Source organism: Eucyclogobius newberryi, unplaced genomic scaffold, assembly GCF_026437365.1.
Source record: "Eucyclogobius newberryi isolate DKJ021-1_F unplaced genomic scaffold, fEucNew1.0.hap1 SCAF_17, whole genome shotgun sequence".
Taxonomy (NCBI): Eukaryota; Metazoa; Chordata; class Actinopteri; order Gobiiformes; family Gobiidae; genus Eucyclogobius; species Eucyclogobius newberryi.
The window spans coordinates 20,873,572-20,890,843 of NW_027315801.1; the positions used below are offsets into that span (position 1 = coordinate 20,873,572).

General features: G+C 38.4%; 1 protein-coding gene across 1 annotated transcript in view; it reads left to right on the forward strand.

Moving 5' to 3' along the window:
- Positions 1 to 16,527, forward strand: part of prkar2aa (protein kinase, cAMP-dependent, regulatory, type II, alpha A) — a 45,518-nt gene extending 28,991 nt beyond the window's left edge. The window contains exons 3-11 of the mRNA XM_072449377.1: positions 1,378 to 1,413; positions 5,958 to 6,094; positions 6,668 to 6,774; positions 9,192 to 9,333; positions 10,597 to 10,698; positions 10,783 to 10,857; positions 11,127 to 11,192; positions 11,538 to 11,676; positions 13,711 to 16,527. Of these exons, the coding sequence (XP_072305478.1) occupies positions 1,378 to 1,413; positions 5,958 to 6,094; positions 6,668 to 6,774; positions 9,192 to 9,333; positions 10,597 to 10,698; positions 10,783 to 10,857; positions 11,127 to 11,192; positions 11,538 to 11,676; positions 13,711 to 13,835 (929 nt within the window). The 3' untranslated portion in view covers positions 13,836 to 16,527. The remainder of the gene's footprint in view (positions 1 to 1,377; positions 1,414 to 5,957; positions 6,095 to 6,667; positions 6,775 to 9,191; positions 9,334 to 10,596; positions 10,699 to 10,782; positions 10,858 to 11,126; positions 11,193 to 11,537; positions 11,677 to 13,710) is intronic.
- The last annotated feature ends 745 nt before the right edge of the window (positions 16,528 to 17,272 follow it).

Consider the following 17,272-nt stretch of genomic DNA (forward strand, 5'->3'; position numbering starts at 1 on the left):
GTGTTGTACAGAAATGTTGAATAATTGAGCGAGCGGACAGTAGACCTGTGCTGTCTGTAACTAAAGCTTTTTTACCTTAAAGCGTGCAGTGTTGCAGTGTGGTCTGGCCATGTTTAATATTTATTCTCACTTGTTGACGTCAAAGCAGGCCCTATAGGAACCCCAGACTGTTTCACCTGTAGAGATCGTGTTGTTCTTGGACCTCACAGTGCTTCTTTTGGCTGAAGGCTGTAAGAGCGGAGCGGTGGGTCACTGGGTCAACCACGTGGGGCTGAGCTGTTGGAAAATCATTTAAAATACATTATTGTAGAAGTGGGAAATGTCTGAGCAAAAAGCATTTGTCTACTAAAAAAACGTAATTAAAAGAATTGTTATCTCTGGGGGGAAATTACACTAGACTAGGATTTCTCAATACGTCGCGTTAAATATAGTTTTTAAGTGTAAAAACATTTGTATCAACATAAACTGAAATAACAGGGAACATTTTGTATTCATCTATTTCTTGTTAATTCTGTTGTGCACGACTGTCCCTGCAGAAAAATAAGGGATAAATATGATAAAGCTTTAAGGTTTGTTTCCTTAGTAAACTATAAGATATTAATAAGCGCATGTTATTTGTTTATAACCACTTTTAAAGCTTAGTTTAGTCTTTATTTGTCCGGGACTATGTACAAATCATTGATCTTCAAGAGAAAAGATGATCTGCACCAGATTTAGCTCCTGCTACTTTCAATCTGCAGTCCCTGGGCAGGTGAATACATAACAGTAATAAAAGTACACATTGCATTACAATTACAGCACGTTACATTTCATTATTAACATTAGCTCTGTGAAATACACTATAAAACAAATCTAAAAATTACAAAATGACTTCAAACAGATAAAAATACAATTTAAAATCTTACTTTGCTGATGTTTGCACTTTTGATTATCCAGGATGTGCTTTTTCAAGTTTTGAGTGACGTTATAAGTTAAACATTACTCGCATTTGTAGATTGCTTGTAACCCCTTGTTTAAGCCATTAACCGCAATGTGTGTTTTAATAAAGCAAACACAGAATGTTTATAAGAGCATGAATAAATGCTTGTAAATGACTGATAAGTGCTCTTAAACTAATAACTAGTGCTTATGAATGCATTTTAACTAGTTTTCAAAGGAACTGTTGACATAAACTCTATTGTCTTAGCGTGTTTATTGTGTTTTAAGGCGTTTGGCCCTTTGAAACTCCAGTATTGGACCGATATTAAAGGCATGAGATTGAATGACTCTTGCGTCTTCGGGCGAACGTCTTGCCCTATTACTCAGCGCTAATTGTTATTTTTCTTGTTGCGGCATAAAAGATATTGACGCATTTCTTTCTTTCTTCTCTCTCCACAGCTCCGCCGCCGAGCAGATTCAACAGACGAGTGTCAGGTGAGTGTTGATTTCACCTGAGTCACTTTGACGTCAGAACTGTCAACGAACGCTTCAGACCTGCTGTTTTTTTGTTTGTTTTTTTAGCTTGTGTTTGGTACTTATTTGATCTGTGTTTAAGCCCATTGTTCATACCTGGTTTAGTTTAATTAGAGCTGGTTCAATGTGCCGTTCTCTCTCGGGCCTGAGGCTGTAAAATACCACGTAACACTGCAGTCACGTATACACACAGGCCAGTTTTACAACCCGCTACAAACTGTGACTAAGAGCAAAGGTAATCCTGACTTTTAAATACTGCAAAGTGGGTTAAAATAGGTTTAGGAACATTTTCAATACATAGCCATTTGAAGGATGAAGCAATTTAGTTACTACAATACTGTCTTAACCATGTTCTGGAATGCATGAGAATACAGTTGTGCTATAAAGTTTTAATAAGCCAGAAAGGGAAAGGGTAGATATCAAGTGGAAGGCATAGTCGTGTTGATTCCTTTTTAATATATATCATTGTAAGGCAGCAAAATGAATCGCAGTCGAAGTGAAATTGCTTTTGGAATTATTGCAATTGGCAAAACACGAGGACTGTATTTATTTAGTTGAATAATTTCCTAATACCGACAATAACTTCTCCTGTCTTATTATATAACAATCCTGCTTTACCTTGTAGTTTAACCTTTACAAACATGAGATTATTCAATTAGTTTGCAGCCCTTTGGCAAAATCGGTTATCAGCCTCTGCAGTAAACGAAATATCGGATGAAATGAACATAACAAAGAGCTCAGTGCACAACAGCAGCTGGTTAAGTCAGTGTGTGTCTCAGATCTAAGTCTATCTCCATGGAGTCAGTATAAAATGAGTGTTTTGTGCCAGTTACATGCCCTGCTTTCTGTCTCCATCAACCTGCCAATGGGACCACAGATAAAGTTATAGTATTGATCCGTGTGTTTTAGTTTCCTATTTACCTCCATATATCTGGAGCTCGTCTCCTCTGATGGTGGAACATTTGAGAAAGGCCCTGCATGGCTAACTCTGGCACATGTTAAACTCAACGCATCTACAAACCCAATATTGAATGAAATAAACTTAAGTGAGTTGTTATGAATATTTTGGGCAACACGTTAAAGACTTGACAAAACGGGTGAATACTTCCCGTTGTACACTGTATATAGAGGGACGTGTTCGTCTCAATGCTAACGCTAATTCTACTGTTGAGGCATAAATAATAAATGCATTCTAAATTAAACTTACGAACTGAAATAATACTCATATGAAAACAAATGTTCTTTTCAAATGTTATTGGCTATTTTATATCTAACATTTGAATTAAAGTTAGCACTAGCTTTGAGACACAATGCTCTAGTTAGTGCGACGTTGTGCACAGAGCCCATTAACTGACCAATCAACTAAAAACAGAACTCCCTCGCTCTGCCTCTTTTGCCCTCCCTCGCTCTGCCTCTCCTTTGCCCTCCCTCGCTCTGCCTCTCTCCTTTGCCCTCCCTCGCTCTGCGTCTCTCTTTTGCCCTCTCTCGCTCTGCCCCTCCTTTGGCCTCCCTCGCTCTGCCTCTCCTTCCCTCTCTCTGTTTCTCTGTTTCTCACGCTCTGGATGGCTCCAGTGTAAACAGAGTTGACGGTCCCCTCGTTCGTCACATGGCTGTAATAAACTGTTAGTGTGGGTGCGTCTCTGATGATAATCTGTGGCACTGAAGCCTGTTATCAGCTCCGCAGACAACGCACATGTACAATTTATAACCACAGAGTCTCGCTACGCGCCACAGCAGGTCAAATAAGAATGCACGCTTTATTAAATTAAGCTTTTTTGCGTTTGTTTTCTGCTGGTTCTCCAAAGTAAGATGCTATGATGAATTGATTTCACAATTAAAAATGAATACAAGAGCAACAGTATTTCTGATTTAAATGTGTTCGATCCGATACCTACGTAGATATTAAGTATCAATACTGTTTCCTGAACAGTTTTAGTTTGATCTTGAGCTTTATCAGAACTAGTAAAAGAACACATGGTGACACAAATTTTATTGTTTCGTATTGAAAATCATTGTGGTATTATGGAGCCTTTTTCTTAGTATCAAAATGTGAGTGAAATGTTATTATTGTGAACACACAAGGTTACACTACAGAAGATTTTTTTTATTATTATTTTTTTCATTTATTTATTAAATTAATTTTGTCTCAAATTTTCCAAAACAGGAGCAGGACTCTTTTGTCTTGATGATAAACGGGTCACGGCCCGTTCAACTCGTGACCCAGTTGTTTTGTAAAAATGTGTAAAAAATCTCATCGTCAGCTTTTTCCTTACCAAACAAACCAGTTCTTGTCGCCCATTAAACTTCGAAGAAATGTGACGTCAAGTGATAGTTTGTCCTCATCACAACAATAAGGTCTTAACTTCTTTTGTGTTTGGCTAACAAACAGATTTATTGTATTTACTGAAATTTAAATGGTTTCTTATTTTTGAGAAAGTCTTCTTTGTATGGCCTCTGTTTTCTTCTGCTGGTCGATGGCATGTCTGTAAGGAAGAGAGTTTCCCCTCGAGATGAATAAAAGTCATTCTGATTCTGATTCTGTCTTGATCGTAACCTTAGATAAACTGAGGGTCAAACAAATATTGGTTGGATTCCTGTTTCCATCCGAGCTGAGGAATGACCTGCAGCATAATGTGTTATAAACAGGACAGACCTGCACTTATTATAACAAGTATTCATACCAGCCAGGAACATGTCACAAAGACGTCAGCACCTGTTTCTTTTACACCTGACACCAAATGTATGCATGGCCTAGAATCCAAGGTGTTCACTGATTACACAGAAGTGGTGTTCAAGAGGTGGGACGAGGCCTGAAAGTGAGTCACAGTAGAGATGGGGCAAACATGGGAAAGGAACATCGCGACAGCTACTTAATGGTGCTGTACCTTTTTAAAATGAAAAACAGAACTAATTTAAAACCACATTTATCTCTCACTTACCAAATATATTCAGGGCATCCCAGTGTTCTCGCTGGGCTGAGGTTTGAGGATGGCGGTGAGGTAGGCGGAGCTAGTAATAAGTAGGCGTAGCTAGCAAAAAGTACGAGCTCGGCCGCTCAGTGCCCGCTCAGTGCCCGCTCGGCCCTCAGTGCCCTCTCGGTACCTGCTCGGCCGCAACCCCAAGAGCCCCCTTGGCAACCCCTTAACCCCAAGAGCCCCCTTGGCAACCCCTTGACCCTAAGAGGCCCCTAAGCAACCCCTTGACCCCAAGAGCCCCATAAGCAACCCTTTGACCCTAAGAGCCCCCCAATGCAACCCCTTGACCCTAAGAGCCCCCCAATGCAACCCCTTGACCCTAAGAGCCCCCTAATGCAACCCTTTGACCCCAAGAGGCCCCAAAGCAACCCTTTGACCCGAAGAGCCCCCTAATGCAACCCTTTGATCATAAAGTGGTAGTGTGGACAGAGTGGCATTTACAAACTATGGAATATATAATATAACATGGTAATAAAAGTATGGCCCTGGGCTCCCGTCTAGGCCCGGTTGGGATGAAAGTGGTCCAGAGAGTCCGGGATCATCTTCTGGGCCGAACATGTGTCTCCTATAAAAAAAACAGCTGCAACTAATCATTATTTTGGTAATGGATTAAGTGGCTATTGTTTTTTGATTAATCTTTTTTTAAATGTTCAGGCGTAATCTGAAAACTACTTGACCATCTCTGGTTACGCCTGACCAGGATCAACCTTGGATCCTGGCTCAGGTCTGGAACAAACTGTAATATCGCCATATTCTCCAAATTAAAACTTTGTATTTCAAAGATCACTACTAAGTCTGTTTAAAAGGTTTGGTTTATTGCCAAATGATTTGCATGATGTAGTTGCATAGTTACCGTGTTAAATTACGAATGATAAAAATGTAAGATTATGTTTCAACCAGGGTAAAAGAAAAGTGCAGATGAACAGAATTAACATGCATATTAATGAACACAAAAATGAGTTTCCAAATCCCTCAACATCACAAAATCTGATGTCCGAAAAATCCATATCAGCCGTGCCATAGTCACTATAACTACTGCTAGTTCTGCTAATGTTACACTGTTCAGCTTCATGTTTTAAGTTTAACTGTTTTAATCGACTGTCTGCTACACATATTTGCTGAAAACAGTATCAGATCCCGGCTCAAGCCTGTAAAACGGGACTTTCATGTGTTGACTCAAGTGCAAAGCTCCGAGCTGAGATCATTCCTAACAATAAATGATGCATGACATGAACCATACCACTGCATTATCATGTGCAAGTCACACAGGCAGAGATAGGACTAAACTATGTCACAAGATTCAACCTCAAATACTCATCCGTTTAAGACACAACACACAAATGCTTGTACGCTAGTATTTGTGGTCAACATACAGCCACTCATGGATACATTTAAATATATTTGTATTTCTGATCCTTCACTAGATTTAAAGCAGTGGGCTGGATCTAAAAAGCTCACCGCTCTGCCATGTCTTTCAGTGTTGAAAACAAATGTCTACATTTGTATTCTTGTTTCCTTTTTGTTGTGCAGTGTGTGCGGAGGCGTTTAACCCAGACGACGACGATGAGGACACTGAGCCCCGAGTGGTCCACCCCAAAACAGACGAGCAGCGCTGCAGACTCCAGGAGGCCTGCAGAGACATCCTCCTATTCAAAACATTAGACCAGGTCAAGACTGCAACACAGTCATCACAAACACACACTTTACTAGTGTCACTTTGTATTTGACCACAAACTGTCACCTTGACTTATAGTAATGGAATGTGATTCCTCCCACCAAATGATCATATCTGTTATATAATTATATGTGTGTGTGTGTGTGTGTGTGTGTGTGTGTGTACGTATACACACGTATACACACGTATACACACGTATACACACGTACACACACGTACACACACGTACACACACGTACACACACGTATACGTATATACACACGTATATACGTATATACACACGTATATACACACGTATATACGTATATATACGTATATATACGTATATGTATATATACGTATATGTATATATACGTATATGTATAATTTTATATATATATATGTCCCCGAGGGCTGGGCTGGGAAATGCCTCCCGACTAAATGGTTTCATATTCCCTTAGCATTCATATTCATTTACTCCATACTTTACTACGCTCTTACACACTCTTCAAAATACAACTTGAGGAAATTATGTTTTGAAACCACAGCTCATTTAGAAATATATTTTTCTTTTCATTTTTTCAGGAACAGTTTTCTGAAGTGCTGGACGCCATGTTTGAGTGGCTTGTTCAGCCTAAGGATCATGTGATCGATCAGGGAGATGATGGAGACAACTTCTACGTCATAGAGAGGTGAGATGAAGTGTATTCATATATATATATATATATATATATATATTTTTTTTTTTTTAATGTAACACCTTGAATACTGGCTAACAGTAGAGTGATTACAATACCCTGCAAACAAAAAACAACTAGTCACCCAAAACCCACAAAAAACAGCGAAAGGAGAAATGCTATGCTTTTTCAGTTACTTACTATTGAACTGTTACATAGGTAGATCATTATTTTACATTCTGGTAATTGTAATTGCACTATTGACCAGAAACGGCTTTATAATAGAAACTGATCCATTGACTTCCTGTTTAAAGGCGCAATGGACAATTTTTCGGCGATTTGAGAACGCAGGTGGAAGTGCGCATGCGCACTCCCCCGTGCGGACTGATACAACACACACGTGCGTTTGTTTATTAGCGTAATGGAGCCCATCACATCTCTCGTCTCCCGTAGATTTCTGTCCACTTCTGCGTCAGCTCGAACTGTATTTCTCCGTCTTCATTTTGCCCCGTACACTGAGGGAACTATATAATGATAGATCCATGCGCTTAGGCACGCGTAAACGTGGGCACGGACCACACGCGGCTGCAGATGAGCGATAGGTGCGTTTTATGATTGATACGTGGCAGGACAAATGATTTATCCACGCCACGAGGAAATATGATTAAAAAAATTGCTGAAAAAAATCGTCCATTCCACCTTTAATTTACAAGCTCCGCCTCTTCTTAGTTCGATGTAACAACAAGCAGCAGATTTTCAGATTTTGTTGTGACATTTTGTGACATTTTAGAGCCCTTCATTGCGTCACTCTGAGTCTTGATTTTTCTAATAATCACAACTAAGTACAGGGATGTCGGCGGGGATAGGGGGTAGGTGGAAACAGGAACTTTCTGAGCACTCGGGCCTCAGTTACAGGACAGGATTTCTCAAACACGCATAACTCAAATCGGAATGCAACTTTGAGTAAACTAATGACGAGGAAACAGCGTTGTAACCAGGCTAAAAGCTAATTAAAGCTGATTTGGCTTGATATGTCTCCTTTAACTAATTCGATTTTCATTTTATTTCACTACATTTTAGTCACCTTTCACAGTTTGTAAGCAGATCTAAGTCTCCATTTCATCCGTAGTCTTATTTTTATGGCTTGTTTGAACTCTACTGACAGCGCGGCGTCCGTATGTAGAATATACACGACGTTCATGGCGCGTTGTGTGCGCACGGAGTCTCACTTCCCCACGCTACGTCTCGGTGGATGTTTACATGCCATATTAAAGGTGGAGGAGCATAGAGCGTGAGGTCAGACGGTGCATAGGATGCCCAGTCGTTCTGCAGATGAACAGAACACTCCCTTCTCTGTTCGTAATCCTTCTGCGGGGTTCGAGCCGGAGCCGTTCTCAGCCGCAGCTCGTGTCGGGGGTTTAACGCTAACGACGACGCAGCTAATTTACCTAATCCTCGCCGACAGTTACTATGGTCGGCGGAGGAGGCGGGGCCGGCGTGCGTTTTAGGCCATTCAAAATAAAACTGTGAAATATCCATGGTCCCGTGATGAGAAGAGGTTGTTTCGATTTTATTTTCGCCCAACAGAGACCAGTTCTGTCAAGCAATTTATGGTTTGATTTGTGTTTTATTCCACTTTCAAAGGTTCTTACGGGATACAAAAGCTTTTACAAAACAATTGATTTACAGAACAATTGGAGAAAAACACAATTGACTTTAAAATGTCTTAGATTTGATTTGGGAAATGAAAGGTCTCGAATCGTCTTAGATTTGGGGAAGAATTGGTGTTTCGGTCTTAAATTTCAAACAGCTGTTGTTTTTAAGAGCTTCTTTTCTGCACAGATTTGTCTAGAGTAAAAAAAAGAATGTGCGTGTTTGTGTCAAAGATATTCTGTTCATGCAATGAGCCATGTAAATAAGTGTCGGACGCCTGGAGCTACTGCAATTATTTAAATTGAAACTGTTGTGAGAGCCAATAAATTAGGATGCATATTTCAAAACGAGGCAGTAAAAACAAATGGCTCCAAATATTTTCATGAGCCATTTGATTTAAACGATCTAAGATTTATAAAAGGTGTTTGTTCTAAAAGCCCTTCAACAATTGGCCTTACATATACTACGTTATTACGCCTAAAAACGTATAATTCAATTTAATTTGCATTAAAATCAATGTATTTTTACTTAGATTTTGATGAAAATCTAAATTTCACATAGAACATTGCAGCATTTCAACAAAGCACAATTTAAACTGATAAAAATATACCTTCTAAACATGTAATCAAAATCAATGAGATTATAGTCAAATCTTTTCCTGCTGTGATTTTATTCATTTTTCCTTCATTCATTTGTGACTTCAAATCTCCTTGTAAATAAACCTAAATAAGTTTGCTACACAATGTGATATCTTGTACTAACGCTCGTGTCGTGTTCAGGGGCGTGTACGACATCGAGGTTTCAGGGAACGTCGTGGGACAGTACGACAACAAGGGCAGCTTCGGAGAGTTGGCGCTAATGTACAACACGCCGAGAGCCGCCACCATCGTCGCCACCCAGGAGGGGGCGCTCTGGGGACTGGTGAGGAAGACGGAGCCGGTTTTAAACTCGAATACGCCCTTTTCCACCGCCTCGTTCCAGTCGCCTCAGAGCAAATGTGCAGATCTTCAGGGGAATCGGCGCTTGTTAAAGAAAATCTATATTTAAAGAACACGCAGCGGACAGCGGGTTACGGATAATCACAGGCAGCGTGTGATGACCTTTACTTACCATGTAAATGCCTTCTTGTCTATGAAAGTAGGTGTTTTTTGTCTCAAAGCTAAAAGAAAAACGAACAACCTGATTTAATGGCAAGGAAAGCAGGTTTGTTCAGGTTGTTCTTTGATTATTTAAACATTATTCATTCAGTTTAATTCAGGTCATTTCTAGCGTCGAAGGCTGAAACGCCTACTTTTTATAAATACACAGTTCCCCCTGTTGCAGTATTTACGTCACGCGTAGTTTTGTAACACGCCGTCAGTGATTATCCTTTAGAAGTCGCTAGCCCATTGATTTAATTTAGCGAGACTCGGCTAATTCCCCTTAGATAATGAAAGGGTCGGTAAGTGAGCGAGGCGGGCAGTATCCTGAGGACATAATGGGACATAAGGGGCTGGAGGTAGCAGGGCAGCTGAATTTTGTATCCCTGGAAATGTGAAATGATTGAAATTATGGGGATTAACAACCAAAAACATATCAGTTTGACAGATCCTACTGTAATGAGTGAAGTTTAAAAAGTGGAGGTTGATGGTTATTCCTCCTCGTGTCTGTGGTGTCTACAAATGCCAAAATTACAGTTATTTAATTTAATTTGCTGCCTCGTAAACATGAATGGGATAGAATGTTCACATAAGTACCATAAGCATTCTAAACACATGACTCTTGGAAGGGTCTATAATGTGTTCTTCATCTACTAATGTGTTTATTGTGTGCTAAAATAATGTGTGGAGTTGATCTATTGTATTTGTTTGTGTACTTTCTTGTATACTTGTTCTAGTTTGGCTCCGTCTGTGTAGATCGTACACAGGGGCCAGTGTCCATAACCTTTTACATTCATCTGATTCAGTGAGAAGAACCTAAACCTGAATTAAGAATGAAGCGTTTTCTCTCAATGAGTTTTCTTTCAATGAGTCCAGTCTCGTTGCGCCCCCTGGTGGACTTTAAATGCAACGCAATTTGCATATTCCATTGCTACTATTCTAATTCTCACACCGTTTGACCACAGGCACATGTTTAATGGTATTCTTGTTTAAGCATGATATAATGTACATCACGTCACAACTTTGTGCCTCGTTTTTTTTCTAGGATCGAGCCACATTTCGGCGACTCATCGTCAAGAACAACGCCAAGAAGAGGAGGGTGTACGAGACTTTTATAGAATCGGTTCCACTGCTCAAATCCCTCGAGGTCAGACTCTGTTCATGGAGATTTGTGCTTCTACAAAACCACTTGATAAAGCTTGTAACGTTTGTCTGCGCGTGTGTCTTTAAGGCCAACGAGAGGATGAAGATTGTGGACGTATTAGGAGTCAAACCGTTCTCTGACGGAGAGAGAATCATCTCACAAGTAAGACACGTTATTCTAAGACGCATTTTGTTCAATTTGGATGCAGTTTGATTTATTATTTGAGGCCTGGTTCAGACTCATTTCTTTAATCTGGGTTAGTCGTGATGTAGAATAGTATTAGTCGTGTTTTAGTCCATTTTAAACGTGTTAGTTCTGTTTTGTCTTGTGTTATTACTGCTTGAGATCTGGTCTTGGTTTAGTTCTGGTCTTGTGATACTTAAAAGCCATTTTTATTAATGACGTCATGTAATAATTTGTCTTTTTTTCAGGGGGACAAAGCAGACTGTTTCTATATTGTAGAATCTGGAAATGTCCGGATCATGATGAAGAGTAAAGTAAGAAAAAATAAATGACTGAAATAACTTTTAAAACAATATTTGATCACTATAACTATTGACAACTCTCTTAAAACGTACAACATGTAGCTAGAAATGTGTCGCATTTATAGTCATCATTAAATAACAGAATAAATTATGTTATATCAATCTTATTTTTCTCAAAAGTCGAGCCTTGCCGTACTTTTTAAAACTATTGAGACCATCTTCTGCCTACTTTGGTTTAGAAGACAAATATTGGCGTCGGCTGAGAAAAAGTCCACATTGAACAGTCTTCGTGGCAGTGAATAAACCATGTACGACAGACAAATGTAGTAAATCCTTGTTACTCGGTCTCTCCCCCAGACGAAGGCGGACCACGCGGACAACGCAGAGGTGGAGATCGCCCGGTGCAGTAGGGGGCAGTATTTTGGAGAGCTGGCTCTGGTCACCAACAAACCCAGAGCGGCTTCGGCCTACGCAGAGGGAGATGTCAAGTGTGTAGGTGAGGCTCCGGCTAGTGGCCCCCGGCTAGTCTTCATTTAGGATCATTTAATCTAAGGGTTAGGGTTCATTTCAGCTGTGTTTTATACCATTTATTTAATCATGTTGAGAGGCAAACAAAGTAATTTACTGCTCATTTTCCCATGTCTATATTACAATAACTATACTTCTATGATAACTTAACCTTCAATAAATTAAATATTTATCATGTCCTACTGTTGTGAGGAAAAAACATCACGATTTGTTGATTCTTCACGATTATTGAGACTGTGAACAGTGAAATATTTCGACATGTTCCTCAAGTTTGTGACCAGCTTTATGAAACTGAGCTTTCTGAAAGACAAAATAAAGTTAAATATGACAGCAACAGCCAGATAAAAAAAGTTATTTACATTTAAGTCTATTTTTTGTAACTAAAAATACTTCATTTATCTTCTAAAATTGTCAAGTATTATTTTTGGGTTCTTACTATTATATTGTGATCTGAATAATCACAACATCCCTAAGTCGTACGTATGATTTAGTTGCATTGTTGGGGAAGTGTTTGTCTTTTTATTGTGTTGCCTTAAGATTTGAGGCTCAAATAAGTCACTTCTATGACTCATGATAAATAAAACTTACTATTATTGTGTTTTGTTGGCTGTTTTGAACCAGGTTTCTGAAAGAGAGAGCCAAAAATGTTTTTGGTTTTTTACGTACGTTCGACGCAAACAGAAACATAAAAACAGCTCTTTTGTTATTGGATGAATGTTGCATCGTTGAAATACAAAAGGTCACGATGATTGTAGCGCGTTTCAGCAAAGGCCGTTATTATTATTATTGTAGAAGTCCTTTGTATTCACGCTGCGCTCTTCAATTACTCTCATTGTGAACAACTCTCCACCACGGTTTATTCAAATCCTCTTTCCACACGCGGACAAACGCAGGTTAAAAATGTACAGTTTGTTTTTGTCTTTCCCTGCATGTTTTTATGTCTTTTAGGTTTTTCAGTTTAACAATGAACAATTCAATAAAACTAACACGGCGATGGAGGAAACCAGAACAAATTCATATTTTTTTGTTGTTTATATGAAGTTATTTTCAAGTTAAGGAGCTGCACGTAAGATAATATACAATAAACTATTTAGTGTGTGATGTTTTACTCTTTAGGTTGGCCTTAAGGTTAGGTTGCTGCACGTATGCAACACAAACACGAGTTGGGTGATAGTGATATTGATATTTTAGGGAGGGAAATTGTAGTTTACCATAATACTGCCCAAATATCCTCATTGTTCCACCAATGATGATATTTATATATGATATTGTTGCCAAAAAATTTGCTAAAACTACATGTCAATGTCAGCAGTTGTGGTTAAAATGTAACACAACATTACAGATATGATTAAAGCAAAGACATCTTTAATGCTGATCCATTATTAGTGTTAGTAGTAATTGGGCCAGTGGCGTGAAAGTGGTGGATGATCTGGTGGTGGTCATGCTATAACAACCACAATTCACTTCTAAAAATCTGATAATTCATTCCAGGCTTTGTCCTTTATAATCTAGGTAAAATATGTTGGAAATAAAGATAATGTTATGTTATTAATATTGTTTTAAAGAAATGCTACATTTTAATATCAGGTGTATCTTTTATAACAAATAATGCTACAAAAAGATTTGATTAAAAGTAAAATGGGGAAAACAGTCACCGTCATTCATTTCCCATTTGACTGGTGATTAAACCTCAATTACGGCAATACATTTAAAGACAGATTTTTACACATTTCTGTTTGACTGTATTATATTGTCTGACTATCGTAACGGGACACTTAAAAGAAAAGAATAATAATGACTTTTGATTGATTGGAGTTTTTTTTTTTTTATCATTTTTCTTAGTTTTTACCAAGACATTACATACTCCATATTCTCTGGCAGTTTTGAGTGTCCCTCCCAACTCTTCACCCTCATATCACTTTCATTACCGCCTAGTCGTAATAATACTTCTAGTAGATGTACAAATACTCGCCGTGACTCTTTTCCTCTCGTCTTTTGGCAGTAATCGACGTGCAGGCGTTCGAGCGTCTGCTGGGCTCGTGTAAAGAGATCATGAAGAGGAACATCTCGCACTACGAGGAACAGCTGGTGGCGCTGTTCGGCTCCAGTATGGACCTGAGGGACTGAGGAGTGTCCGCTGCCCATGTGCCTTCAACCTGCACACACACACACAACATACGCACACACACAACACACGCTCAAACCTAACAGACACACAACATCAACCAGCGCTTCTCAAACTTCAAATCAAACAACCACTGAGGCAGATGTTTGTTGGAGCTGATGAAAAAATGTGTTTAAATCAGAAATGAACCATAAAAAACATTGAATTGGTGTTGGACAATGTGGCGATAAAATTCTAAACTGATTTATGACTATTGTTGATGAATTCGCCATAGGGTGATTCACAAATGTTCTGTTTACTGCAGCTTTATGCTTAAAAACAGACTCTTTTCCACACACTCCTCCCATTGGTCGGCTAGCGTCGCGAGCCGAGTGATTGACAGGTGGATTCGACCAGTCACAGTGAAATGTGAGCAGATGACTATATTTACCGCATAAGGTACAGTTTAAGACGATATAACGTTTGTAAGAGTCCATGAATCGTGATGAAATAAATGTTATGATCTGTGTCCAAGAACATGATATTGTTTTTGAGTCTCAGTCGAGACCGTAAACCGGACTAAAATCAAGTCCAAACAAGGCGAGATGTGAGAACATCGACTTCTCACTCACGACTGACACATGAATATAAACGTTAACAATGATTTGAAGTGTGAAATTCTCCGCGCCACAGTTTGAGAAGCACTGCTGTACACGAGCTCCAACGACACTCCAGAACGTTCACTAATCCTGTATTTAAAGATGACCAGTGTGAGACACGGGTCAAATGTGTGGAATTCTGTTGCAGTGCCACTAAATGTCCACAAGGGCTTGACTCGTTGGCACATTTTGCAAACACTGTCAGTTGAATTATGGTCAATTCCCTATTTTAAATGCAGTTTTCAGGCTGTTCAAATAAAAAAATATATTGATAAAATGTCCAGATGTGGATGTTTTGACTCAAACTGGCTTTCATTTGCATTTTCTACGACATATTCTGCACAAGTGAATTTATTGAACGTTACAGATTGACTAGATTGACCAGCAAGTTAAATTAAATTGTTCAAGTACAAGTTGATTTCATGTTACCCGGGAGATGCACAATTTAACAGGGCTATTTTATTATTTTGTTTACAGCAGTACGAGTGGACGTTATTGCAGACAGTACACACGTTTTAAGTCCAGCGTACAAGGCAACGACTTCATGTGAACAGATATTTTGTCCTTTTTAACCTTTTGAATAAGCTTACAATTTATTTTGAAGGGGACATATTATGCAAAACCAACTTTAATCAACTTTTAGCGCGGTCAAAGTGGCGTTTTCTCATTAGTTTATTCTAAGTTGTATTTGATTTATTCCTGCATGTTTGAGTGCAGTGCTTGGAAGATTTATGTTTTCACCTACCCCCTATCCCCGCCCACTTCCCTGTATTTAGTTGTGATTATTTGAAAAATGAATTATCGGAGTGATACGTGTCGAGTTCTATGATGTCACGTAGCCACTTTTCAAAAATAAAAACATAAATGACAATCTGCTGCTTTTTGCAGTGAAACGTCACTATGAGGAGGCGGAGCTTATCAGTTCTGCAGTTTAGAACAGGAAGTAAATGGACCCGTTTCTATTATCATGCCATTTTAGATCAATACTGTGATTTACAATGAACAAAATGTAAAATTATGATCTACTTATGTCGTAGTTCAATAGTAAATACCTGAAAAAGTATACTATGTCTCCTTTATCATCTTTACATTTGAAAAGTCCACAGATGTATTGGTTACACTTTGTGGTCATTTTCTTTGTCTCTCCAAATTGCAAATGTGCTTACAACAAAGTGCAAAAATATCTGTGCACATGGTTTACAGTTTGTCTTTGTTGTCAAACTTCAACACTCCAGAGTAGCACTTAGAACAGCTCTGCCAAGGACGCACACATGTGTACACACACACACACACACACGTACACACACAGGCAAACGCATACATGTACACACACACCACCTGCAAAAACTGACCCAGAGTAGTCCTGTTGTATTCAAGACTGGATTTGGATTTTTAAGAGTCGAGATTGGAACCAAAACCGACTAAACCAGTTTCCTTCATCACATAAGTATTGTTGTATCTAAAAGAATAAATGTTTGGATTAAAAAAAAGTATCTAAACATATCTAGTTTATAGATGTTAAGATATTCTGTTCAAACTATTTAGTGATGAGCAATTTAATGTCAATGATTTCTTGGTCTTATTCTCGTCTTGTAAAGGTTTAGTCTGGTCTTCACTACAACATGACTCAAAATGGAGCAGCAAAGAGGTAAAAATAACAAAAAGAGGTTTTAGAAACGTTTTATGAAGATTTAAAAAGTACAAAGAAAATACAAAAAAAAACAAAAACAAGCTTTGATAAAATATTATTTAAATAAAGTGTTTCCCGGAGGCTCCGTTTCTTCCTCTTCTGTCGTTGATTGAGTTAGTGCTGGTGAATCTCGTACCACACTTCACTGTATTCAGATTATTAATGTATTGTTCAAATATTCTATTCATCATTTGTTTTTGTTTATTTTCATTCTGTTTATTTTTTTTCTTTGTTGAGAGACACACCAACATCCATCTCTGACAAAGTGTAAGGTCTAATGAACTTAGTGCTACTTTCTTCTTGATTCTCCTCAAATGAGTTTGTCCTGGATTTAAAATGAAAAAATAAAGCTGACATTTTCTTAAAGTTGTGTGATTTTGTTGTTTTCTTATTTCTTTGTTTAGATCTTTGTTAGTTTTGTTACTTATTGAGTTAAAACTTCGGTACTGTTTGACCACTGCTTAGTATAAAGTTAAAGAGGTGTACCGTAAGCAGCACATTAAGTGTTGAAGCAACGTTTTAAATGTGCTTCAAGAGTAAAACCTAAATGTATTCCACACATATTTTGATAAAGAATTGTGCTGATCGTTGGCCAACTCCGGCTTATCGAATCAATTCTAAAAATCAAAACTCTGGCTTCAATTCAAAACCATTACTAAAGATGTTGCCATGAATGTGGTCAAAATAAACCCCTCAAACCATGAAAAGTACTTTTATGATTAGAGTAGAGAAATTACTCAAAAGTATAGTTACCAAAACTGCTGTACTTTTACTTAAAGACTTTGTGACTTTCCATTACTGATATTAAACTACATAACAATATTAAATACAATATAATAATAACAATGTATTGCATCATTTACCAATAAAAATATAGACTGAAACGGTTAAAAATTATAACGTTCTGCAAAATAAGGCATATATTGTTTAGTTTTCTGAGGTAGATAAACTTCTACATAGACGTAAACAGATTGAAGCCTTTTGTTATTGATGGAAATACATGTTAGTTGCTTCTTCTGTTGCTGTTCGAATGAAACATTAAGTTTGTGTTAAATCCTGCTGAGGCTGCAGTTCCATTCCGGTCCAGCAGGTGTCCCTCCTCTCGCGCGGC